The 24832-nt window shown below is 38.4% G+C and overlaps 3 protein-coding genes across 3 annotated transcripts; all 3 read left to right on the plus strand.

The window, feature by feature from the left end:
* The first annotated feature begins 149 nt into the window (after positions 1-149).
* LOC122835997 (ovochymase-2) lies at positions 150-10732 on the plus strand. Its single transcript, XM_044125576.1, has 16 exons — positions 150-328; positions 716-935; positions 1006-1103; positions 1883-1980; positions 2088-2260; positions 2346-2441; positions 3090-3268; positions 3392-3593; positions 3873-3899; positions 3981-4071; positions 4232-4365; positions 5024-5167; positions 5863-5987; positions 6062-6155; positions 7122-7253; positions 10324-10732. Exons 2-16 carry the CDS (start codon positions 866-868, stop codon positions 10365-10367), a joined length of 1707 nt encoding a protein of 568 aa, XP_043981511.1. The 5' UTR covers positions 150-328; positions 716-865; the 3' UTR covers positions 10368-10732.
* An 831-nt stretch (positions 10733-11563) lies between these two features.
* LOC122835998 (NADH-cytochrome b5 reductase 2) lies at positions 11564-18866 on the plus strand. Its single transcript, XM_044125577.1, has 9 exons — positions 11564-11763; positions 11981-12127; positions 13068-13140; positions 13420-13526; positions 13973-14102; positions 15802-15885; positions 16128-16213; positions 16304-16403; positions 18551-18866. The coding sequence occupies exons 1-9, from the start codon at positions 11749-11751 to the stop codon at positions 18721-18723; spliced, it is 915 nt and encodes a 304-aa protein (XP_043981512.1). The 5' UTR covers positions 11564-11748; the 3' UTR covers positions 18724-18866.
* A 406-nt stretch (positions 18867-19272) lies between these two features.
* On the plus strand, positions 19273-23918 carry poglut3 (protein O-glucosyltransferase 3). Its single transcript, XM_044125568.1, has 6 exons — positions 19273-19811; positions 20641-20838; positions 21355-21638; positions 21721-21925; positions 22990-23186; positions 23336-23918. The coding sequence occupies exons 1-6, from the start codon at positions 19331-19333 to the stop codon at positions 23771-23773; spliced, it is 1803 nt and encodes a 600-aa protein (XP_043981503.1). The 5' UTR covers positions 19273-19330; the 3' UTR covers positions 23774-23918.
* The last annotated feature ends 914 nt before the right edge of the window (positions 23919-24832 follow it).

Here is a 24832-nt window from a genome sequence, read left to right on the forward strand (position 1 = left end):
TCGACATCAGTTAAGTAGCACTTATGATTGTTAACAGAAAGGTGCAACTGCTCATCATTGTGCAGGTTGTATTATAAAGTTACCTCTACAACTTTATAAGCAGTTGTTATAACTGTAACAGAAAAAGAAGTACAGTTTCTGAAGGATTTTTGTCATTTTTGTTCCAGTAAAACAAACAGAAACAGAATAGCGGATATTTATCTTATTTCTCCTCCCAACTTCTCCCACATTTTTTCTGTTTAACTGGACAAGACAAGAAGCTTTCTCTTTTCGACAGTAACTACGAAGACATTTCTCAAAGGATTTGATTCTTCCTTTTGGGCTGCAGGTAAGATTTCAACTTTTTGTACTCTGTTTGTAACACAGATTGAGCACAAAATTCCCTCTTTTTTTTCCTAACCTATCAGTAGGGTAAGTGTGGTGTAGTCTCAGTTTTCAGTACTCACTCGTAAATCCTTGCCTCAAAGGTCAGACTTAATAAGCTGGACAGGAACTGCTGTAAACCAGAGACAACCAAAGGTACCAGAAAAAAAAACAACCTGTTTTATGACCTTTGATAGCAGTGTGCAGTTCCAGTCAGTCCTTGAGTGTCAGTGTCCTGCCTGTTTGAGGACAGTGATCTTTGACTCTCTCAGGTTTTATCATACACATTCACACCAACAACAATTTGATCCTCTTTTCATGTCTGTTTGTTCTTCCTGACTCTTTTAACAAGGGCTGTCCGGTTCTCCTTTTAACAAAACACAACCATCGGGAGTCAAAAGTCCCATCTCTGCAGCTTGGGCTCACCAATCACAACCAGCGCCGCCATTTACCAGCCTAGTAACAACGCTCCACAAACTGATTCTGCACATCTGTGTCAGTGATGAGGACCACCACTGCTCTGCTGTTTGTCTGTTTTTGGATGAACGCTGGCATCCATGCTGCTCAGAAAGGCGAGTTTTACGATTCAATCCAAACTGAGAGATGCAAATGAAGAACTGCATGTCTCCTTTTTCTCTGTAGATCAAAAATGTGGCTCTACTCCGGCGGTGAACCCAAGGCGTCGATTCCTGAGGGTGGTCGGAGGAACCCAAGCTACATATGGATCCCACCCATGGCTGGTCAGTTGTTTAACTTTAGGTTTTCTATCTAGAAGGTGTTTATAGTTAAATGTGTTCCTCAGAGATGTGTCTTAGTCATTCTTTGATAAGTAACAAAATGTTTTTGTCTCTAAAACCTCTCAAATGTGATCAAATAATCTAGTATCATATTTTTGCAAAATGTAATGCTGCAAAAGAAGAAAAACAAAAACAAAACCTCTGTATGGTTACTGTTTCTGCCCCAGTTAGAGTTGGCCTCGTAGCACAACTAGCTGTACTAGGAAGTGAGAAAAGCATTGGTTTGTAACTTTATTGACAAATTCCTTAAACTGTTGTGGGATTGTTCATGGTGTCTTCAGTAATTTAAGCCATTTAGGAACCAACTGGGTGAACAATTATTGTAGTGGATGCATTCAGTAGGAGGACATTGTTGAGTGGTGCTTTTTTCATGCAGTTCCTCCTTGGTTTAGCTGTCTCCAAACTGAGCTTCCTCCCTAAGAGCACCCCTCCCCTTGCCACTGCCTTACTGAGCTCCTCCAAACTAGTGGCAGCAGCAAGTAGCTGCTGTAATAATGATTATTAATAGTCAACATGATAAAGTGGTTGTTTAGCATTGTAATTTGTGTTTGACCTAAACGTACATAGAAAGTCGAGATACATCCAGATGATCCCAGTTTTAACTGGTTTATTTCAAGTCATTTTAATTTATGTTCACAGCATAATTTTTTTGTTGGACAAAAATGTTGTAGCAAATGTTTTAATCTGTCGTGTGTGTGTGTCTGTGTGTGTTTTATATTAAGGTATCAATACAGAATAAAGGCTCTCATTTCTGTGGAGGGGCCATTCTGACTGACAGCTGGATACTGACTGCGGCACACTGCTTCCCATCCTTATCAAAGTACCAAGATCCAGTGGTACCTGTGATCAGTCCCATATGACATGACACACACTGAGCATTCAATAAAAAGGAGCTGTTGTTGTTGTTGTTGTTGTTTTTCTGCCCAGTGTCTTTCTGAGTGGTGTGACCGTTCTGGTGGGAGAGTACGACCTACGAGTAGAAGATAAAGATGAGCAAGTCTTCACAGTCAAGTCTCTGTTAATCCATGAGAACTACAACCACGCATGTCCGTTGAATTACGACATAGCTCTGGTGGAACTGCATCGTCACATCGCAATGGGCAGGTTTTCATTCTTTTGAGGCGCATACTTTAAATAACATTACCAGTGGTCTCTTTGTTGCTGACATGTGACTGTGTGTAACAGGAGCCCGTGTCAGGCCAATATGTCTGCCTCTGCCTGATTTTCAAATCCCGCCATCGACTAAATGTGTTGTTGCTGGATGGGGAAAAACATGGGAAAGTCTGTATTTTTTTTCTTTTACAGTGCTTTGCAAACATATTGGAATCCCTGGACATTTTTATTTTATTGTGGTTTTAGAAGGGATTTTATAAAATGGACAGATATTTGTGAAGTGGAATGAAGTGATACATGACTACTAAATTAGCTGACTAAATAATAAAGGCTTTCTGTGCATACATGCATTTAGCTCCTCTGAGTCATTGCTTTACACAAACACAGGTCTGCAGGTCTTTTGGCACAATATCTTTATCAGCTTTGCAAATCTATAATTTAAGTTTTGAAATTTTGAGTTTCAGCTGGATTGGATTGAGAGTGTCGGTGAAAAGCAATTATCAAGTCTTTCTACAGATTGTCTGTTGGATTTGTTGCCCAGGCTTTTATTTAGGTTTATCAAAGTAAAGGGGCCTTATTAGATACAGACTTCCCACTTTTTATGTTTTATTTTTTAATCAAATTGGAAGTTGCGTACTGTATTCATTCCACTTTACAATTAAACGCTACACTGCATTGAAATATGTGGTTGCTATGTGACAAAACGTGAAAATGTTCAAGGAGTTTGAATGCTTCTGTACAAGATACTGTGTAACAAACGCTTTACAAGCCATCTGTAGCTTATTTTTCTGCTAAATATCTTCTTCTGTTTTGAAGGAGGACACATTCCTGCAGTCCTGAGAGAAGTCCACCTGGGTTTGGTGGATCAAGCCAAGTGTAAATATGTCCAACTGATGATCAAAAGCTCATTTCCAAAACAGAAACAGAAGTTCCTTGATCGAGCCATGACGATTCTGTGTGCCGGAGCTGAGGGAGGAGGCAGAGACGCCTGCCAGGTAGAAGTGATTCATTCTGCTTCTAACATCTGAACATCTGTTCAACAATCATCGTATGGAGCAGTTTGAATCAGTTGTCTCATTCTGAAAATCTTCCCTCCTCTTCCTTGATGTTTCCCCAAGGGAGACTCTGGCGGTCCTCTGGTATGTCAGGCAGGGGCCGGAAGCGACCACTGGATTGTGCTGGGGATAACTTCCTGGGGTCAAGGATGTGGTCGGAGCTGGGGAATAAAAGGCAACCGGCATCCGTCAAAGAAAGGATCTCCAGGAATTTTCACTGACGTCAAGCTGCTGCTGCCCTGGATCAAGCAGAAGATGAGGGACGGTAGGCCAACATGGCAGTGATATGATGGAGTATAGCAGAGGTATAACGGCACATTAATTCATATAGAACATTTTTGCCCTCTTGATGGAAATACGTTCGTTTTCATGATCTCACTTGATACACCTCCAGGACAGCAACCATTAAAAATGCTTAAGCTTAATGTAAACGCGTGAGGAACAATTGTCTTTTTCTTTTTATATTATTTTTATATTATTATATATTTTAAATCTATTAAATCTTCTCTTGTCATACCATTTTCATCTTTGTGTTGTGATTCAGCTGAGCAGCAACGACAATCAACTTCAGGTGAGTTTTTCACGCGTCAGTCCAGTTTTTATTCTTGCTTATTTTACAACATCTACAAATCTTATCGATTGTATATATCAGGACTGTGCAGTGTGACAGATGGCCCAGTATCGGACAGTGAAGGGTTGATCAGGAACCCCACTTTCCCTGACACCTACTACGACAATAACCAGTGAGTGAAACCTTTCAGAAGAAACGCTAATAGTTGTCACATTGAAACAACACCTGTAAACTGACGAAGGGTTGGTGTTGTCGGACACTGACATCAAGAATGGGAAAGAGAAATTATTCAGTCGAAACCAAAATGAAATATCTTGTGCTTCCTTCTGCAGGTTGTGTTTGTGGAGCATCAAGGCTCATCCAGGTCACAGCGTTCTGCTAGAGTTCGACCATTTTGATGTGGAAAATAGCTCGTATTGTCGGTTCGACCGACTCACGGTTTCAGGATCAAAGAACAGACCTGTTGGTGAGTCCTGTCACTGTATTAAAGACTTAATGAAAAATAACAATAACCTTTTCTGCTCAATATGTCAAACACTTAAAAGCATTGCATAGAAAGAAACAAATATGAAAATGCTGCAGCAAGCAAAAATGTTCTCAGTCTGAAAGGAACCAACAGTTTCTGCACATGTCAGGTTTTCAGGGAATTTGTTGAGGTAAGCAGGTATCTTATGAGATGCTTCATTCTTGACAAGGTACTCAGAAATGCATCTAGGACGAGATCATTCAGTATTTTCAAAATCTATACTTGTCCTATTCTTTTGACCAAATTGCAGTACAAGTTTGTGTGTGCCAAATGAGATCTGAGCCAGTTTAGCACAGAACCAGAGGCCCAATCAATCTGTCTACCAATTAGAATGAAATGATCGACTGTGTCATTTAACTTAAAGCTTTTGCCAACTCTAGCTATGAGGTGATCTCAAGTCTGGCTGGAAAGCACTGAAGAACTAAACTTTGAGTGTGACACAGTAACTTATTTCTAGTCCTAGTCCTTAGACTTTCTTCTCTGGTTTGGTTTGAGGAACCATTTATTCTCAATAATAAAAAAAAACAACAACAGGTGAAACAACTTCAACATAGAAAGAAACTCCATTTAATTTTGTGTTCTGCGTTTTTGTTTACAGGAATATTCTGCGGTAAATTACTGCCAGCTCGAGTGTTTCTACAGAATTCCCAGAATGCAGTGCTGTTCTTCTCCTCTGACATTAGTAGGGCAGGGCGTGGATTTTCAGTCAGGTACCGTGGCATCAAGGGATCCTTTCCTCCAGGTGAGAAGCATGCTGCAAACTCTTAGAATAAGAGTTTTTATTGTATAACTCTATAAAAATGAGACTAAAGTTGAAATGTTTGGCAATAATTCGATGTTTCAAGAAAACCTTACGGAGCATAACAGCATAAGTCCTAATACTATTCAGAAACGACAATCTGCAAACTTTAATGAATTGAAACAATATTGTAATTATGATGGGGGGGCAAATTTCACTCACAGTGACTGGAGACTGAGAAAGTCAGATGGAAAACAACTACATAGTTATTGGTATTAAAGATTTGATTAGAAAAATAAATAACAGCAATTTAAGCAAACTCCAAAGAAGCCTTTGGAAATCCTAGATAACTACCATTCAAGACTATTTAAAAAAAAAAGATTACAAGAAGCGAAATATAATGAAACGACGGATGAGACGTGTTTGCACAATGTTACACAAGTGGAGTACAGTCTTACCTTCTCCACTGTTAACTGCGGTTCCTATGGCAACGTATTATGCAAGCAGACTTCCCATGATGTGATAATAAGCAAAAACACAACAATCTGCCACTTTATTTGAGGCAGTGAAGATGATGAATCCACTTAGTTCTGGAACTTTTTTCTTGTAAATGTGTTTAATTTTATTGCCGCCTTTGAGGTTAATAACACAAGTTAATTTCTGTTGTTTTTTTTTCCCCACCATATTTGCCCGATAAGCATGCGGGACTATTGTTCTGGTGGAGGATCAGATTTCACTCCACACCTCAAATTACCCACAGTCCTACAATAATGACTGTGTACTCCGCTGGGTCATCTACGCTCCTCCGGGACATCGAGTTAAGGTAATAATAAACACACCTTTAAAATTAAAGGTCCTGGCATGTAGATTTTCTTGTAAGCTAAAGTTTGATTACAGCTGACGTTTGCTGACTTTGACCTGGAGGAGTCGGAGAGATGTTTGCATGATTCCCTGACAGTTCTGGGAGACTTTGAAGGGAGCAAAGAGATTGGTAAGATTAAAGAATTGGATTAAAATAAATCTGATTATAAGATTTTAAAAAATAAAATAAAAAAACTGGAATACCGTAGACTCTCATTCAAATGTTTATGTTCACCGCATGTTTATGTTTTATTAGCATAAAGCTGATAAAACCCAAAAATTCAGTTTTTCAGAAAAGTAGAATATTGCACTAGAGCAATGAAAAAAACCGTATGTTTTTTTTTTTTTTTTTTTTCTAATACAGAAATGCTACGGCCTTGTTTCAAGAGTTCTCCAGCAGACGGTCATTGACACCCAAAGTACAAACGTTCAATTCTGTGCAAATAATCACCCTTTATTTCCTCCTAGTTTCTGTTTCGAGAGTTTCTATTTAACAACGACTTTCATCAATGGTTCTTCAGGTCTTTTGAAAAATATTTCACAAGTTTTTCATGCGTTCTCAAAGGAGCATTTTTTTAAAAAGCCATTATAATCTCACCTATGAATCTCTTTAAACTCTCAAATTTCAAAATAAAAACTTAAGAAAGCATTTAAGAATGACCTGCTGTTTACGAAGCAAAGTGCTGCATAAAAAATTAGAGATGGCTTACTAGCAGGGGTCTCAAACTCCAGTCCTCGAGGGCCGCAGTCCTGCAACTTTTAGATGTGCCTCTGCTGCACCACACCTGAATAAAATAATTAAGGCTCTGGAGAACTGGTCTACACAAGGAGGAGGTAATTAAGCCGTTTCATTCCAGTGTTTTATACATGTGGCTCATCTAAAAACTGCAGGACTGCGGCCCTCGAGGACTGGAGTTTGAGACCCCTGGTTAAAGCTTTTGTACTACAGTACATGGAAAGACTTGGAAACAAAAATGCAGCGCTCATGTCTTACTGTTGTTGTTTTGGAACAAAAGATTTTGCAATAATGCTGAATTAAAAAGAGCAGCGATCATTAGTTCATTTGCTTTGTTTGTATTTTGTTTTTTTTTCATAGCTGTGTTGTGTGGCGGCAGTATTCCCCCTCCGGTCCTCTCCTTCAGCAGCATCATGGTGCTTCATTTCACCTCAGACAGTCGTATCACTCACAGGGGCTTCAGCGCAGGACTGACCTTCATCAGGGAGGAAGGTGTGGTTATATCCATAAAACAATTCCCCTCACAAGTGTACATGACACCAACATGAACGCAGTATGCGGTTTGATCTGTGGTTTGCTTTTTACCTGCATGACAGAAAGTAAATGTATATTTAATGGCGTCTTTCTCGTTCAAGATATTATAGCCTCTGTTGTGGAGCTGCTCTCTGGTCAGCCGTATTTCTGCAGAGGCAATCTTGATTAAACTTGTGACATTTGGAGTGGCTGTTGGGGCATTTAACACTGAGGAGACCAATGGGAAGTGGGTGTCCCTTTAAAGAAAAAAAAAAAAAGAAGGCAACGAGGTTTGCAATCAAAATATAAGGGAAAGTCAGTTATCTGTTTCCATAACATAGAAGATGGAGAGACGTTTCAGACAAATTGAGATTGAGAAACAAAGAAAATACCCTGAAAGGAAAATTAAAATTATGACACTTTTATTGCATCATTCATCTCTTCAAAACTTCAGTAAAAAGACCAAAACACCACTAAAATGTTGTTGAAATAAAAATAATAATGAAACGTAATGGTCTAATTGAGGGAGCAGAAAATATTCTCATTACTTTTCTCTCATTATATGGTATATTTAAGCGGTTGCTGCTGTGGCTCCTGTTTCAGATGGAACCATTAAGATCAAAACAAGAATAGTGAAAGACGAATCCATAAAAGCTTCATTTTTTTTTCCTTCTCCTTGCTTCTGGTTTCCTTTATTTTTGAAAAGGACACTGTGTGTATGTGAAAGCACAGGCATATAGGAAGACCTTGAACTGTTTTAACAATATAGTAACATTTTCAATGATTTAGTACAGCCTCACTTTCAAAGAAGCTGGGATGTTGTATAAATTGTACATAAAAAACTGAGCACAAGATTGACAAATTTCATAAACCAAAATTTTTCTCAAAACGAAAAGTAAGTTTACATTTCCAGAGAAAGCCCCAGCAGTTTATAAATTACAGACTACTTATTCTTATTAAACATGGGGAACCAATATGTAGTTTTGTACTTTTTTTTCACTCATTCCTTTATTTTATTGTTTTGTTTGTATTTCCTTCTAATTCATATTAAGCACTTTGAACTGCCTTGTTGCAGGAAATGTGCTACATAAATACAATTTATACCATGTCAATTGTTTAGGCTAACAAGTTTAAATAGGAATGTGTTAATTTTGATGGCATTAAACATCATGTAAGCAAGTAAAAGTAGGGGCAATAACAAACTTTAAAAGAACAGGGGTAAAAACAGCTTTAGGGTTTTTTAAAATCAAACTTTTATGTATAATTTTCCAGAAAAAACTATGTCTTACAAAAGTGGAGCAACTTTAGAATGGAGATCCTTAATAAAAAACCGGAAAGGTTTTGAACGATCTATAATCTACAGTTTGTAATTTAACAAAAGATAGAACCTGACTGGTGTAGCAGGCACCCCATTTCTTCAGGCCTTCATTTCTTGATACAGCAATCGGGTGTATGACTCCTGAACCTCTGGACCTTTGTTTTGAGGAACTGTAAATTTGAAAAGTTTAAATATTTCTTCTAATTATTTTAGATTCAATGTGTGCGGCAGAGTTTTTATCACCCTTATACGTTTTGATGGACACAAATGACTTTTCTTGTCCGATAAATCTTCTTTATACCAAAACAATCATTCCTCTTTCAGTTGTTTTTTAGTTTTTCTTGACTTGTGTTTCCTTTGTCTCTCAGCTCTCCTTTCTGAATGTCTCCAGTGTAAACTCTCACCACACCCAGAGGCTTGGAGACCTTGGTCTTGCTTTTCCCCTGGCTGTAGCTCTTTCTTCCAGTTTGTGAAAGTGGAACTCCACCCACTGAGATTTGCAGTGACTCATGCAAGGCATAGGTAGCAGGTGTGGTTGATGTGATCCCTTATAGAAGCAGTGAAAATTCTAAATTTTGAGATTTCCTAGATTATGGACGTTGTTTTTAATGCAGATATTCTCAGACGAAAACAAAAGACATTTACAATGCATGTTTTAGTAACAGTAAAGCTGATGGTATTAGAATGAGTGTAAGCTACTAGTATTCATAATGTGCAAGGAGCAAGAGGTACTTTCTAAATGCTTTCTCACTCTTATTTTTTTATATTTTGCTTTCATGTGATTTTGGTTTGTCTGCCCACAGCAGTGCTGTTTGTCAGCCAAATGATGTTCTGTTTTGCTAGCTTCTCTGGAAACCAGTGAGTGCAGTGCTTGCTGAGGATAACTTGACAGAAACAGTGACCACTTCAGGCAACAGCACATCAGTGTTGCAACTACAAAGTCTGTGTGTTTCCAAACATTTTCTGTCTGGCGTTCCAGACTATTTTATTATATTTCCTACGTTTCTGTGGATGTGAGAGGCCTACGCATACCTAAAAATGTTATAAATGGGTATATGCAGTTTGTTTGTAGCAAAGAACAAGACAAGCTTAGTTTTTTTGGGGGGGGTTTTCAGTGACTCTGTATTAGGAAATAATCATATCTTGGCAAAGCAATGTCTCAAAACTTAAACTTAAAGCTTTAACATCTGACCTCAAGTTTTGGTGCCGAGGAAAGAAGAAAACTTTGTTTTACGGCTCCCTCTACTGGCACATCTGGGAAACTACAGTGTTAGTTTTGAAGAATTTCCTAAACAAATGCATTCTATTGTTTCAAAAATATTTTTTGTGTTTAAATATAACAACAAAAAAAAGTCTTTCATTCATTTTGAGCTGAAGTTATAGTAACATTTATTTCCTCTTTGCCATAATGATGGATGTAAAATTTTCTAGATTCAGACCAGGACTAACCTAACAGCGTCATCTTCCCTCCTGCTCTGTTTCTTTTCCTGCTCATTTTACCATCTCAAACAACTGGTTGTGCTGGTTATAAGCAGTCTCACCATGTGCCTGCATGCCTTGCTCAACAGACGTGGTGCATAAGTTGTTTGAGACTTATTTATAACTGTATCATTGTTTTTTTCTTAAGAGAAATATGTGTTGAAGTGTCACGTTCTTTAGGGAATAGTAACGTAATAATAATAACCTTTAAAAACCTTAATCTCTTTGATTAAAGGAACTTTTGTCTTGCAGATTCATTCAAGCAGCAGTCCAGAAGCAAAGCTCTCACCCATTAAGTGTTGAGAAACGAGAGTCCTCAGCGGATCAAAGATTTCATGCTGGAAGGAAATCAAATCACGAAGAGCACAGTGGTGAATCCTCAGGAAATTGACACTTATTGCTGGAATGAGACTCATCTTCATTTAGAAAGAGAGAAACTAGAATTGATCAACCACTTTCTGTTCAATCGCTGATTGGTATTTCAGGGGAAGCATAAAAAACATTGTTTACATGTTGATTTACTTGTGTAAAAATAATCTGCTGTCAAGACTTGTTAAAAACAAAATGCAACTTTTGTTAAAATAGAATTTTCACAATGTTTATAGAGTCACATTTCTATTAATTGCAATAAAGGATATTAGTTGATTCCACCATTATAGCAGTATGCGAACTCTTATTTCTTTCCATCTTACTTTTAAGGAGTATTTTTTTAATCTATTTGAAGAAGCAATGATGAACAGTTTTTCAGATTTTCAGTATTTAAAAGTTTAACTTTGGGCTTAAATTTTCTGTATGATAGTGGACCTTTTGTAAAAGAACGTTTTAGTGTACATCAATCTGAACTCTTGACTGACACAAATAATTCAGGTATTAAAAAGGAATTAAATTGTCTTGTCAGTGACAGACAACTTGGCAACCAGCAATTTAAGTGGATCTTCTAATGTCTTTTTTTGAAAAATGCCAAGAAAGATAGTTTAAATTAAACTAATGTTTGAGAACGAAGGAGGTGAGACCCAAAGAGCAAAGTTGGAAAGAAGTAAATGACCTCTGGTCCTTCTTGGATATTATTCCTGCTTCTGAAAGACAAGACTTTCAGTTTCCGTTAATCTGCAAAAGACAGCATCTAAGCCTGGAAATTGTTTTAAACTGAAACTTCTCAAAATATGAAGAAATAAGAGGTGGTGTACAAGTTTGTTGTTGCAATCAAAAACATGTTTGATGTTCAACTTTCTTGCTCAACCACTGAGCAGATCGCCTCCTGCAGAACTGTTGGTCACCTGGCTGTTGCACGGCAGCAGGTTTGTTAACTTTTAGAATAAAAAACAGAAATGCACCAACTTTCTCTCTGTGGATTACGGCGTTGATACAGAGTCTCTCTCCTCCCCTTCAGTCAGTGGTGTGATTTCAAGGGTCTTCTCGCTGTCAAAGTACCACCTCTGCACCATGTGACAAGATCAGATCTGTGTTTCCATTGGTGCTCTGGACCTGTCACCTTTCTCCTCAGACAGGAAGCCACGCCCCTTTGTAGAGACTGTGTGTGTGCTGCTGTGGTAGGTTAACAAGGATGCGTGTGTGGGAGGGGAGAGGAAGCTATCATTGGCTGAACTGTGTGTGGACTCTGGTCTCAGACTGTTGGAAGACAAGGGCATTACGGTTCACTTTAGTACACATAAAGCCATGGACTCAACCTTGGTGAGAATAATGCTTTTCTTTTTTTTTTTTTATAAAACAACTTCTCTGTGCATTGAATGTTAGATTTACTCACATTACTGTATGCATTTTATGTTGCATATAACCCACTTAAATACAGGTTAGTATGGCAAAATCCTAACGAGTGATGTGGAAAGCTGCAAGTTTTCTTTCTTTTTGTTGACTGTGGTCACATTAAATGTAACGTGTTATCTTGCAGACGGTCCCGGTGGTGTTGGCGGTGTCTGTAGTGGTCGTAACAATGCTGTACTTCCTTCTTGGAAACTCTGCAGAAGGGAAAGGGAAGGGCCCTGTAACCCTGAAGGATCCTACTATCAAATACTCACTACCACTCGTTAGCAAACAGGTGGGATGAATAAAATAACTTTGAATGTGTTCCCAACTCTGACTGGGATAAAAGAACTGCATAAGCCAAATAAATCAGTTTAATTCATTCCAGTACAGCTTACAAAACAAGATTAATGTTCGTAGCAGCAGTTATTTGCTTTTTCTTGGATAAAGGACCAATTTTAGAGCTTTGTTCCCCTCAAGTGCTTAAATGCAAGACAGAAAACATCAACGGGGATCCTCACTGCTGATCTCAGTTTTGTGGCCAGCAAAGGTTGTCGTCTTGCTATTGGAAGGTTGTAAGTTCAATTCCAGCTTCTTGCTGTCACATGCTGACGTGCATCTGAGCAGGGCACTTGACCCCAAGTATTCTGCATGGCAGTGTATGAATGCCTGTGCATTTGTGAGTGCAATTGGGTGAATTTGGCTTTTTCCAGTCAGTATGAAAAACCTGAGTCATACTGAAAAAAACTGCTTTTTTCAGTATGACTGGAAAAAGGCAATTTAAAATCAGTCCAGTTATCTTCTGTTTAATAATACATTTGGAATAATATGTCTTTATAAAATTACGGTCAGTAAACTTAAGGGACTTCAAAGTGAGCTGCATGCCTTGTGTAAGATTGACTTAGTGTTAATGTCGAGTAAATGGTTTATACAAAGACTAGAAAATTTGCATACGGCACAAGGATTCTTTGAGTCTGTTCAAAAATACTTTGCCAATAGTTTTGTGTTAATCAGACAGTGAACAAAGTTACACTTTAACTTCTCTTAGGTGTATAAGTGTGTTACATGAACACAAGGAAAAATCTCTTTATTACACCAGAAGTGCTCTTACAGTAGAAATGTTAAAGATGAGTGCAGTCTTAAACTGAAGGTTTTTTTGTTTGTTTTTCTATCAGCAGTCTAGTAAAGGTCGTATCGTTTGGCTGTTTCACACTCTTGTCTGTGTCCTTGTGCAGAAAATCAGTCATGACACAAAGAAATTCCGGTTTGGCCTTCCATCTGAGTCTCATATCCTTGGACTGCCAGTAGGTAATGATATATCTCTGATAAATCTGTCCCAAAGTGTCTTGTGAAGAAGCAAGAATGTAGAAACATCTGAGCCAGCTTCACATCTTTTTTTTTCCAACCACTGGACAGCAATGTTTTTTATTTTATTTTAAAAACATCTAAATACTTGTAAATGTAAAGAAGCAAACACCTTGTTAATATCCGATGAGCTGCATGGGGAAAAAAAGCTTAATCTTTTCCATTTTTACTGAACATGTATCTTTCTTTTGGTCACATTTAGTCATCTGCCTTATGCTCCAGGTCAGCATGTTTACCTGTCGGCCAAGGTAAAAGGCAACCTGGTTGTCAAGCCTTACACTCCAGTGTCCAGCGATGAAGACCAGGGATTTGTTGACCTTGTGGTTAAGGTGGGTAACCTTGAATCAACAGAGTTGGTGTATTTTATGTGACTGGAAATGTCCCAGTATCCAACAATAGTATTGAAATCAAATGTCTTATTTATATTATACTGCCTTATACACCAGCAGCGTGTCTAAAGCTGACTTACATGTAAATAATTTCTTACCCACTGTTTTACAAGGCATTTAGGAATCGCTTTGTACATTTAAAATGCTCTCATTTGCCAACAAATTTTTATTTATGCATATGAATTTATTTTTAAGTAAGTTTTCTAAAGGTTAATGAATCACTCCTTCAATATCAAGTAATTTTACGTGTGCATGATTGTTCCCAAGACCCATCTCCAGTTCTCCAGAGCAACAAGGTTAACCAGAGGTCCTAACACTTCCTGATAAGCAGTGCATCAAGTGCATTTGATAAGCAATACATTTATGGTACTCTGCCTTTGCTTCAGATATACTACAAAGGGACCCACCCAGACTACCCAGATGGGGGTCAGATGTCTCAGTACCTGGACAACATGGCCATTGGAGACTCTATTGACTTCAGGGGACCCAACGGACTTCTCATCTACAAAGGCAAAGGTATGGAGTCTGTTGCATCTCAAAGCGGAAGTAAAAGACACTGCTGCGCATTGACTGTTTTTACCAGCAGATGGCACTGTGTTGCAATAGAACGGCGGTTTTCAAAGTGTGAGGCGCGCCTCCCCGGGGGGGCGCCAGAGCACTTTAGGGGAGGCGCGGTGCGAGGGAAAAAGTAAACCGGAAAAGCTATCTGCTTGCTGTCTACTGATGTGAGAGAAACGTCTTTTACGCTCACGATCAACTCTGTGGATTTAGGAAAAAGTTGGTACTGTGGGGTGCGCGTGTGGAGCGGGGATCAGTGGAAATGTTTCCCCCCTTAGAGGATGTTTTGGCCAATGATGTCAGCAACGTTACTGACGTCGGACCACTTTTTTCAGTAACGAGTAATCTAACGCGTTATTTCAAATCAAGTAGTCAGACTACAGTTACTTATCAAAATCATTTTTGCGTTACTATCTTCTTTTGTAATTTAATCGTATTTCCTCTACTCGTCTTGTCGAGTGACCGACGTCTCTATGCGACAGAAATGTAAACAATGGAGGGAGATGCGCGTTTTGTTGGTGGAAAAACTAGAACTATTTTGAGTTTCTGTCGACAAGTCCGATTATTATAAGCGGCTTTGGGCTTCATTTTTTTAAAGTCGCTTGCAGATTTAATGAGCGGCGGGTTGCGCCTTTTTGGGCTCGTTTTTGAACGTGAAGTTGCTCATTTGGGTTTGGAAATAAGCAGAGACTCATAATAAATCCCAGAATTTGTCCGTCATTAAGGTAGTTTTACTCCGTCTCTCCCTGTTCATCATTTCCCGGATGATCCGTCCCGCTGTGTCTTTGTTAATGTCAACTTAATTTATTACCTCTCAATGACATCGAGCTTCGCGTTGCGCTCCAGAAAACTGCAAACATCGAGACCAATATAAACAGCGCAATAAACGTGAAAACAGCCACGAATAAACGTGTCCGTAGTTGGCAATAGTTATAATGGCAAGTTAGCACCGTTATAATTATTAATATTACGGTAAGTGTCGCAGCCATCGGAGCTGTGGAGCTGCAGGAGGAGCTCTGTGCGCTGCGACATCAAACTCAGGGGCGTAACGCAGAATCTGGAGGCTGGGGGGAGGGGGGCTTTAAAATCCTTCTTAGAGTTTTCCAGACAACAGTGGACCACACAAATTACTCATGTTTTTTATTTTTTGTACAATCTCCTCTTCAGTTCAACCTTATCAGTGGAGACACATTGTTGATGTTACCATTATAAAATAACTTACAATTACATATTGGCAAAGCTCAATGTGATTTTCACAGGAGGCAGAGCGTTGTTGTTAGCAGCTGCTGAAAGTAACTAAAAAGTTACTTAATCCTGCAGTTAGTTACTTTCCTGCAGTTAGTTACTACTTGACTTGGAAAGTAACTTAGTTACTTTCCAAGTCAAGTAGTCAGTAATATAACTAAGTTACTTTTTCAAGGAGTGATCAGTAGTCCGATTAAAGTTACTTTTTCAAAGTAACTATGACATCACTGGTTTTGGCCAGAGCAGGGCTGAAGGTGGAGTTTTTAGAACTCCACCTCCGGGGGGAGGCGCAGCAGGCATTAAGCTCCTTGAAGGGGGGCTCACCCTTTCATACTTTGAAAACCCCTGCAATAGAAGGATGAAACTCTTTGATTTCCATTCTTCAAGCTTGTTTTCTGTCTCCTCTTATTAGGAATGTTTTCTATCCGAGCCAACAAGAAGACGGAGCCACTTGTTCAGAAGTTTAAACATGTTGGAATGATCGCTGGTGGAACAGGTAGGCATGTTCATTACGAACTATTTCAGTTTTATCCTATTCATGCAGGCACTTTATTCAAATAAGTGGCTAAAATTATTGTAACACGTGTTTACCTATCGCACTTAAATGACTCTACAGTAGGTGAAATTATTTATAGCTGTGCATCAGCTGATATTTTTACAAAACAAAACATTTATTTTAACCTTTGTATCTCTTCAGCCGGATATCTGGCACTAACTTTCTGGCTCTGATTGCCTCAGGTATCACCCCAATGCTGCAGTTGATCCGACGGATCACGTCAGATCCTTCCGACAACACCAAGTGCTCTCTCATATTTGCCAACCAGGTCAGTTGTTTTGGGTTTTTACTGTTTTAGCAGACATTGCGAGTGTGGCTGCATGTTGAACATTCCTGTTTTCGTTACTGCCTGTCTCAGACTGAGAAAGATATTTTACTGTGGGATGAGCTGAAGGATGTGCAGAAGAATCACCCTGAGAAGGTCAAAGTCTGGTACACTTTGGACAAGCCTTCGAAAGGTGAGACTGCAGGAAACAAAATGTTGGTTAGAGTTTTGATGTAAAATCCTTTTGCATCTTCAACAGAACCAGGAACCCAGTAAAAATATTTTCCCCAAAGCATTAGGAGAGAAGATGTCTACTGAGGTTTTATTGTTTGGTTTTATTGTTGTTGTTGGGTTTTTTCCCCCAGAGATCTATGTTCAGTTTTTAAAAGGCTTTGGATCACAAAAATGAAATAATTATCTTATCCCTTTACTAAATTTTGCTTAAAATGTATTATATTTGTGAGTTTTGCTTCCAAGTGAATAACTAAAATGAATAAATGCATTTAGCCAATCATGATTTCCGATATTAAACACATCTCCTAATAGATATTGTAACAGTGTTTCCAGATCTTCTGTTGTCAGTTGAGCAAATATCTAAGTGAATATTTTGCTCTTGTTGAGCAGCTAAAACAATAAAAGGCACCCATGATCAAGATAGATACCAACCCTTTAAAGTTAAATGGTTGGTTTGGTAAATGCAAGAAGTAATTTTTTGATGGAGTTCTTGCTTTGTGCCTGATTTATTTATTTATTATTATTTTTATTTTTTCCGTTGTGCCATTCCTGAACTCCCACTCACATTTATGGCATAATAAAGCTGTAAGAGGTCAGGTTGCTCTCTGTGCTAACTTAGGGTAGTATTTTTTCTATTTTTTTTTTTTTTTTTAGAGCTTTTAGCTTTTGTTAATTTTAGAACAAACAAATCTCACCACACATCTGCCTTACTCGGGTGGGCATTTTGAAGCCTGGCTAAAAGAAATGTACTTTTGTGTATGTCATATTTTTACCCCAAGGAACCAGAAAGTTACTTATTAAATGGTCAATGACATGTATAATTTTAAAAAGCAATGGCTTACATTTACAATTTCTGACTAATGAGAGCTGAAGTGGTTTCCTCCTTGATCTGCATCCTTGGGATCCACCAGTATGCAATGAACTTAAACACTTTTGGATGTGACATTGTAGTTCTTTTTTGAGTTATGAGCCCCTACAATGCTCAGCTCCAGATCCTCACAGAGTAGTTTTGTTTTAGCCATAATTTCCCACAATCCAACTGCAGAAAGCTGCTGTTTTCCCCTCTCCTGAGTGAATGAAAACAAATGGTTCCCATCATTCCCAAAGTAAAATCAGGCCAATAGGAATGTTTCAAACACATGATCTATCGGAACTGGCGCAGGACCTTTAAAGTTCCCACAAACTATTACAATTTGCAAAAAGTAAGAACAACTTAAACCATACTTTTTTCATAAATTCTAAGTCAAACTTACAAGTTTTTTTTTCGCTTTTAGTGTCTTATTTTTACACATTTTAAGTTCAAATGAGATTTGTAACCTAAACTTGCCAATAAATAATAATAATAAAAAAAGGCTTTATTATGGAAAACATATCAATTGTTCATCAATTGTTACCAGAACAGGCTACATATTAAGACTTGTCTTGAAAATACCAAGAACCTCATGTTAAAACATTTGACACCTGGTGACACTAATGTTTTGAAAATGAGGCACTTATTGGTAACGGTTTTAGATTAAATATGTTCCCACACACACTGTCCTTACATTGTGGGAATAGGAGGGTGAATTAAGCTGAATGAATCTTCAAACTCTACTGAACATCCAGAGACCAAAACCAGAGAAAGACATGTCAGCTAAAGGAAATAAGAGTAGCTAAACACTTCTATTATCTCCTGCATACCCCCAAAAAAGATTAGTTGTTGGATAATCCTGCATTAGCTCCTCACATAAAGGCAACACATAGCCTCTGAGGTTTGATCCGCTAGAGAGACACACTTGGTCTTCAGTGGGGTTGTTTTTTGGATTTCTCAGAAGAAGAGATGTGTGGTTGGAAGTAAAAATACGGAAGACAAAAAACAGTCGCGTTCACTGGCCTCTCTGACGCTGCCAAAAATATTTTTTATCTGATGGGTTAAACATAATGTACAGAGGAAGTGTTTAATCTTGAAAGAGAAGAAGCTAGCGGAAACCAAAATTATCTTCTGGTTTACATTTTCATTTTTAGTGGCATAATTTCAATGCTTAAGCTAAATAAAAATAAGTACATTCCTAGATTAGGGCTGATCAGACAAGTTTCTAAAATGTTTCTTTTCATCTGTATTTGCAGACTGGAACTACAGTTCAGGGTATGTGACCCTTGAGATGATCCAAGATCACATCCCTGCTGCGTCCAGAGATGTACTGATTGTCCTCTGCGGACCTGCACCGATGATCCGTAATGCTTGTCTGCCAAATCTGGAAAAACTGGGACACACAAAAGAAAATATCTTTGCATACTAGACATGTTCAACAAATGGTTATTGTTTAGGTTTTTTTTAAAAGGTAAAAAAAAAATTAAAAAAAATCTTAGCATGCAATTTTATTAAACGCTTAACAACCACCTAATCCAAGAGAGATTTAAAATAAAGTGTTGTCACACTTCACTTGTGCATTGCTTTTGTGTAGCTGGTTTGTCCTACTCCTGTTCTGTAGCTTAGTTTTACAATCATTGTGTTCTCTATCAAACTCACTCAGAGCCACTATGCTTCAAATAAGCAAAACTGCATTTAATAAGAAAATAACTTTCTTTTGCTTGTTAATGTTTAATTCTGAAGTTACAATAAAAATGCATGAAGTGCAATAAAACAAACTTGAAGTCTCCGGCTTTTAATGTCGGTAAGAACAGGAAAATCTGCTATAGCGTGAGCTCAAGAATACCGTTTAACATGGGAATCTTGTTCCTTTACTTGCACTGACAAATTTGTCATAATTTGTCAGAAACACGTGATATTTGTTCTCAATTCACTGAAAATAGTATATTTTTATAATGACTTATTTTACTGTATTTCACTCCCTATTTTGAATGTGTCATATTTAATGTCAAGGATTTTTTTTACACGTCCTCTAAATGGATAAAGGGGAAACTTCCTGCTTTTTATTTTTTATTTTTTACGAACATCCGGTTTTTTTTTTCGTTCCTACAGATAAAAAACACTTCATTTTGCACGAAAGAGTTAATGACTATATATCCGACAACCCTGAACGCATCACAAGTAATGCCTGCGAACATGTCGCCGTAGGACTTTGTATCCAAACTTTAGCGTTTTATCTTGCAACTTTCTGCATGCTCGCTTATGGCATTGGGATAATTATGCCGTGTAAGAGAAGCGCAGACTCAGTCGCAGCTATGCAGAGGATTTTAATCAGCAACTGTGTTATTTTAGTTGTGTTATTCGGCCCAAACTTACCGGTTTCTGAGAGTGAAGGAATCAGTCCGGAGAGATGTATCGTTTGGGGTCCAGGGCTGGAACCCGACGCAGTTTTACCAGTCCGATACTTCTTCATTCAGGCGGTTAGCCCTGAAGGAAGAAACCTGACTTTATCACCAGGTAAACATCCCAAATACCCTCCACTTTGCATGCTGTGCTTGTGTTAAACTATGCTAGCCCACCAAACTGAAATTATGGATGACTGACTCTGAAGTTAGCATCTGATTCGCAGTGTCCAATTCAGTGCGAGGGAGTATTTCGCAAAATCCGGACCCATAAATGATTTAAAATATTTTACTTTACCAGGTAACATCTCTTTAATGGGTTTTTGTGAGAATGTATACATTCCCTCTCTGTGCGCTGAAAACTCTTCCTTTAACTAAATATTTCCACCAGGTTACCTGATTTGATTAATGCACTACTTGAATGTAAACTCTGCAAACCACTGTGGTGGCTCTTTTTTTTTCTTTAACGTGATTGAAACATTTTTAGTGTCCATGCTGCCTCATTTCTAAATTCCTCACTAACAACCTGGGTTTTATTAATATACATCTTATTCAGGCTATATGATCCTCAATCAAAATTCCAGTCAGTTCCTTACAGCCACTCTAAGGTTCTGAAATAAAACAAATACAAAGAATTTTCATCAATAAAACACCTTTATTCTGTGCTAAAATAAGGATGAAAAAAAATCTTAGTAGATCGGAGCATATAAAACTTGCTGTTCTCTAAATTTACCACCCAATATCAGGACTTTGGTTAAACTTTACATCCTTACTTTAATTCTTCCAGAATTAAAGTAAGGATCACCAAAAGAAGCACAGTGCTGTCAGAAATCAGATGCCCCATTTTAAGAGAATCTTCTTCAAAGTTTCGAATAATTAAGATCAGGATTGAGTTGTCTAACTAATCCAGTTTAAATAACATGAAATCTTTTTGTGTTCTTTAGGTAAAGGGACATTTAAAGTGAAGATAAGTCCTCTCAACAAGGAGGAGTACATCCGCATCCACGTTCCTCTGCCTCTGGACAGAGGAGACGGGTCGTTTCTGATGAGGTACCGCCTTTATGGATCTGCAGTCGAAGGTCTGAAGGTTGAAATCCTCCACCTAGATGTACCTGTGGCCAAGTCGCCATACATTATCCAGGGTGCGTTTCAGCAGGTTTTAATCTTTTATATATATATATATATATACATACATATATCTTAATCTGTCAGGTTCTATTTAGTTTAAAATAAACCAGAAGTTATATTTTGAAGTGTTGTTTGTTAGAGGGATTTTTCTGTTTGCACTTTTTTTTAACAATGAAAAAAATATATATATAAAAAAAAATAACAAAATGCACAGGATACAGTCATGGTCAGTGGCAAGGAATGGACAAAAAAAGTAAAAAGAAAAAATTAGAATAATAAAGTAAATTTAAATATGGAGTACATAACCAAATCACCACACCTTGTTACAAATCTAACAATGGAGGGACAGGGATATTATCTTTATATTTTAGACATATTAAAAAAACGTACTGAAGTCCCACTCATACATGTGCTAAGAAAAGTTCGCATTTTTGCATGATCTGGTTAGAATTTCTGTCCATATCTAGTCGATACTGAATTTTTCTTTTCACTTGAACGTAACTTTTGTCTCATTTCTTGTTGATGCCCAGGCCCAGTCTATCATGAATACTGTGTCTGCCCCGAATCTGACGCCTCTGTCTGGCAGAGCGTCCTGCAGTGTCCTGCGAATGAGCCCCAGATTCTGACCGACTTCAAGTCCTTTCCTACCATCGACTTGCAGCACCTCAGACAGGAAGTGCCGCTCCGATTTTCTAACAGAGGAGGGCTCGTTCATTACGCCATCATTGACAACAAGGTGTACCGGCGCACGCTGGGAAAATACACAGACTTCAAGATGTTCTCTGACGAAATGTTGCTGTCGCTGACAAGAAAGGTATAATTGTGCGGATTGATTGGCTTTTAAGGCCTAATTATCAGAATATTGAGTTTCCATCTAATATATTATGTTACCTGAGGTGAGAGTACCCGATGTGGAGTTTTTCATCAATGTGGGCGACTGGCCTTTGGAGACGAGGACGGAGGGAGCTCTTCCGATCCTCTCCTGGTGCGGCTCTACGGATACACGCGATATCGTCCTCCCCACCTATGAGGTGACGCACTCCAGCCTGGAGACAATGAGAGGAGTCACTAACGACCTTCTGTCTGTCCAAGGCAACACAGGTAGCTGGACCACCAAATGGGAACACAGTTGATGGCTCGACATTTGTGATGACCCGTTTAGAGAAGTCGCTCATTTCACTTTGGTAACTCTGGAGGAACTAGGGAGTTTACCCCATCCACAGATAAAAATGTAGCAAGAAAGCCATTGTTGGACTTAACAGTCCAAGCAAAAGGCGAAGCATTTTGGTGTGAATCGTTACTTTCACTCATTCACATTGTGCCTCATTGGATCTGTAACAATGTCATTTAAATGGTAGGAGTCAGAACTGAATGATGTTTCATAGATTTAAATTAAGCTCTTTCAGCTGTCGTCTGAAATTGTCGCACAATGTCTCTAAATCATTTGCCAATATGTGAAATTTAGAGTTCTGCTGATGATGTCATTGATGACCACCAGGGGGCATCAGCATGCCAGCAACAAGGTCAATTTACACCTAGAAAACAGCCATTTCCCGAAGCCTGAACTTCAACTTGTACAAATATTTTTTGGAGGGTGGGGAGGCTCAACGAGGGAAGTAAACGAGCAGCAGGCATAAGAACTTGTCAAATAGTTGAAAATGCAAAGAGAACTGAAAACTTTGTGCTTCCTTTGGTATTGAACAACACAGGATCTTTCACAAGATAAAAATGTCATCCTCCCACTTAGCTTTAAAAAAGTATATTTTAAAACGATTCACTGTGAGTCTTCAACCAACCCTTTTTAAATTTATCTGAGCTAATATTGCTCATTATTGGGGACTTTGAGCTGCAGAAATTCACACTTAATGTGCACCGTTTTCTTTATTGTCTTTGTCTTATTTTCTTATCCGTGCCTTAAATGTTTCTTCTTTTACTAATTACAGAATTTAGAAAAGCCCCTGTCAGAACTTTAAAATCGACCCAAATCACAGAAGAAGAGCGTTTTTCTAAATTTCTCTTCATAAAATTAGAAAAGTGTGGTAAATTGAAAGAGGATGGGAGTTTTTCTAATTTCTCTGTAAAAGTTTATGCCAAGATGAAAACAGTGGGGGTATAGATAGTGGATTTTTTTTTTTTTTTGTAACAATGCCCGGTTTTCCTGTCAGGTCCCCCGTGGGTTAATAAAACTGCGCAGGGATTTTTCCGTGGGCGAGACAGTCGGGAAGAGCGCCTCCATCTCGTGTCTCTGTCCAAGAAATCCCCGGAGCTGCTGGACGCCGGCATCACGGGGTGGTTCTTCTTTAGAGACAGGGAAAAACAGGTGGGCAAAGCACCACTGGTGGGATTCTTCGACTTCTTCAAGGTGAGAAAATGTAGAAGTACACGTTAGTTAATCCAGCGTTTGGTTAACAGATACAAATCTAAGTTGATTTTCCTTCTTTAAATTGAAATTTTGAAAGCAGATTTGGGAACTATGTTGCATGTAGTGAAACTTTGTACCTCCTCTTTCAGTACAAATACCAGGTAAATGTGGACGGAACAGTTGCAGCGTATCGGTTTCCCTACCTGATGCTGGGAAATAGCTTGGTTCTGAAACAGGACTCGCAGTACTACGAACACTTCTACGGACATCTAAAGGCGGGCGCTCACTACGTTTCTGTGCGGCGAAACCTGTCAGACCTTTTGGAGAAAATCAAGTGGGCCAAAGAGAACGACGCCGAGGCGGAGGAGATCGCCCGAGCGGGACAGGCGGCAGCCAGAGATCTGCTGCAGCCCAGCCGGCTGTACTGCTACTACCACAGAGTCCTGCTGACGTACGCCGAGCGCCAGGCAGGGCGGCCGACGCAACAAGCCGACATGGAGCTGGTGCCTCAGCCGGACGATCACACAGCCGCATGTACGTGCAGGCGGGAAGGTAACAAAACAGGATCCAGTAAGAATGAACTATGACTGCCCAACCATAGTTAGTTACGGCTCCATTCAGTGGATATTGTTTTTTAGGAAAAATCCTTGCTGACATAAAGAGGGAACCTGATGAGTGTTACTGATGTTTATAGGAAACTTCTCACACTTTTATATATATATATATATATATATATATATATATATATATATATATATATATATATATATATATATATATATATATATATATATATATAAAATATAACTTTTTTTTTTATCTTTGCATCTACAGGAAGTTGTGTATGTAAATAAAGAGGCTACTTTTCCTAACTGTGCCTTTAAGTTAAAATATATAACTTTTTTTAAAGTTTACTTGAAATACAGCTAAGTACACCATTTTTTTATGCCTGTGGGAGAATTGTGTATGAGATCTTCTTTTTATTTTACCATTTTTCTGACTAAAAGTTGTATTCATGGTTCAGAGTGGCCCAGCCAGAGTCCTGACTGAAATCTGGGGAGGGAGCTAAAAATTAGGGTGCTGGAAACGAGGCCTTCCATCTTCACAGACAGTAGAGAGATGTAATCAAAATATCACTGGAAACATGGAAGGAGATGCTCAGATAATAATAATGTTTTGATGGCAGCAATGCCAAAAAATATTTTTCCAATCATTGAGAAGGATAGAATTTTATTTAATTTTTTTCAATGCCAGTTTAAAAAAAATAAAATCCAAATGAAAACTTTTTTTGCCTCCAAATGTTTTGGAAATGCCTGTCTCAGTTCCTGTCTGAAACGATCTTTTCTGGTTGTAGGAAAATAACTGCAATTCGAAATCTGCCCAATAAGTTTGGGCTTCACAATATAGTAGATAAAATGCAATTAAATAAAAGTTGTTTTTATTACTGTCAAAATGGTAACCATGCACAGAATTTAAACAATGAGTCCAAATTAATGCCTCATGTTCAATAAATATACACCATTGCATCCTAGCTGAAGGACACCGACACAGTGTGCTACGCTTTTGGAAACTTGAAGTTTAATTGAAAAACAAAATCAAAGTGACAGTTTGAAAAATTTAAAATGTCATTTTTAGTTCCATCCATG

The sequence above is a fragment of the Gambusia affinis genome, linkage group LG08, assembly GCF_019740435.1.
Source record: "Gambusia affinis linkage group LG08, SWU_Gaff_1.0, whole genome shotgun sequence".
Lineage (NCBI taxonomy): Eukaryota > Metazoa > Chordata > Actinopteri > Cyprinodontiformes > Poeciliidae > Gambusia > Gambusia affinis.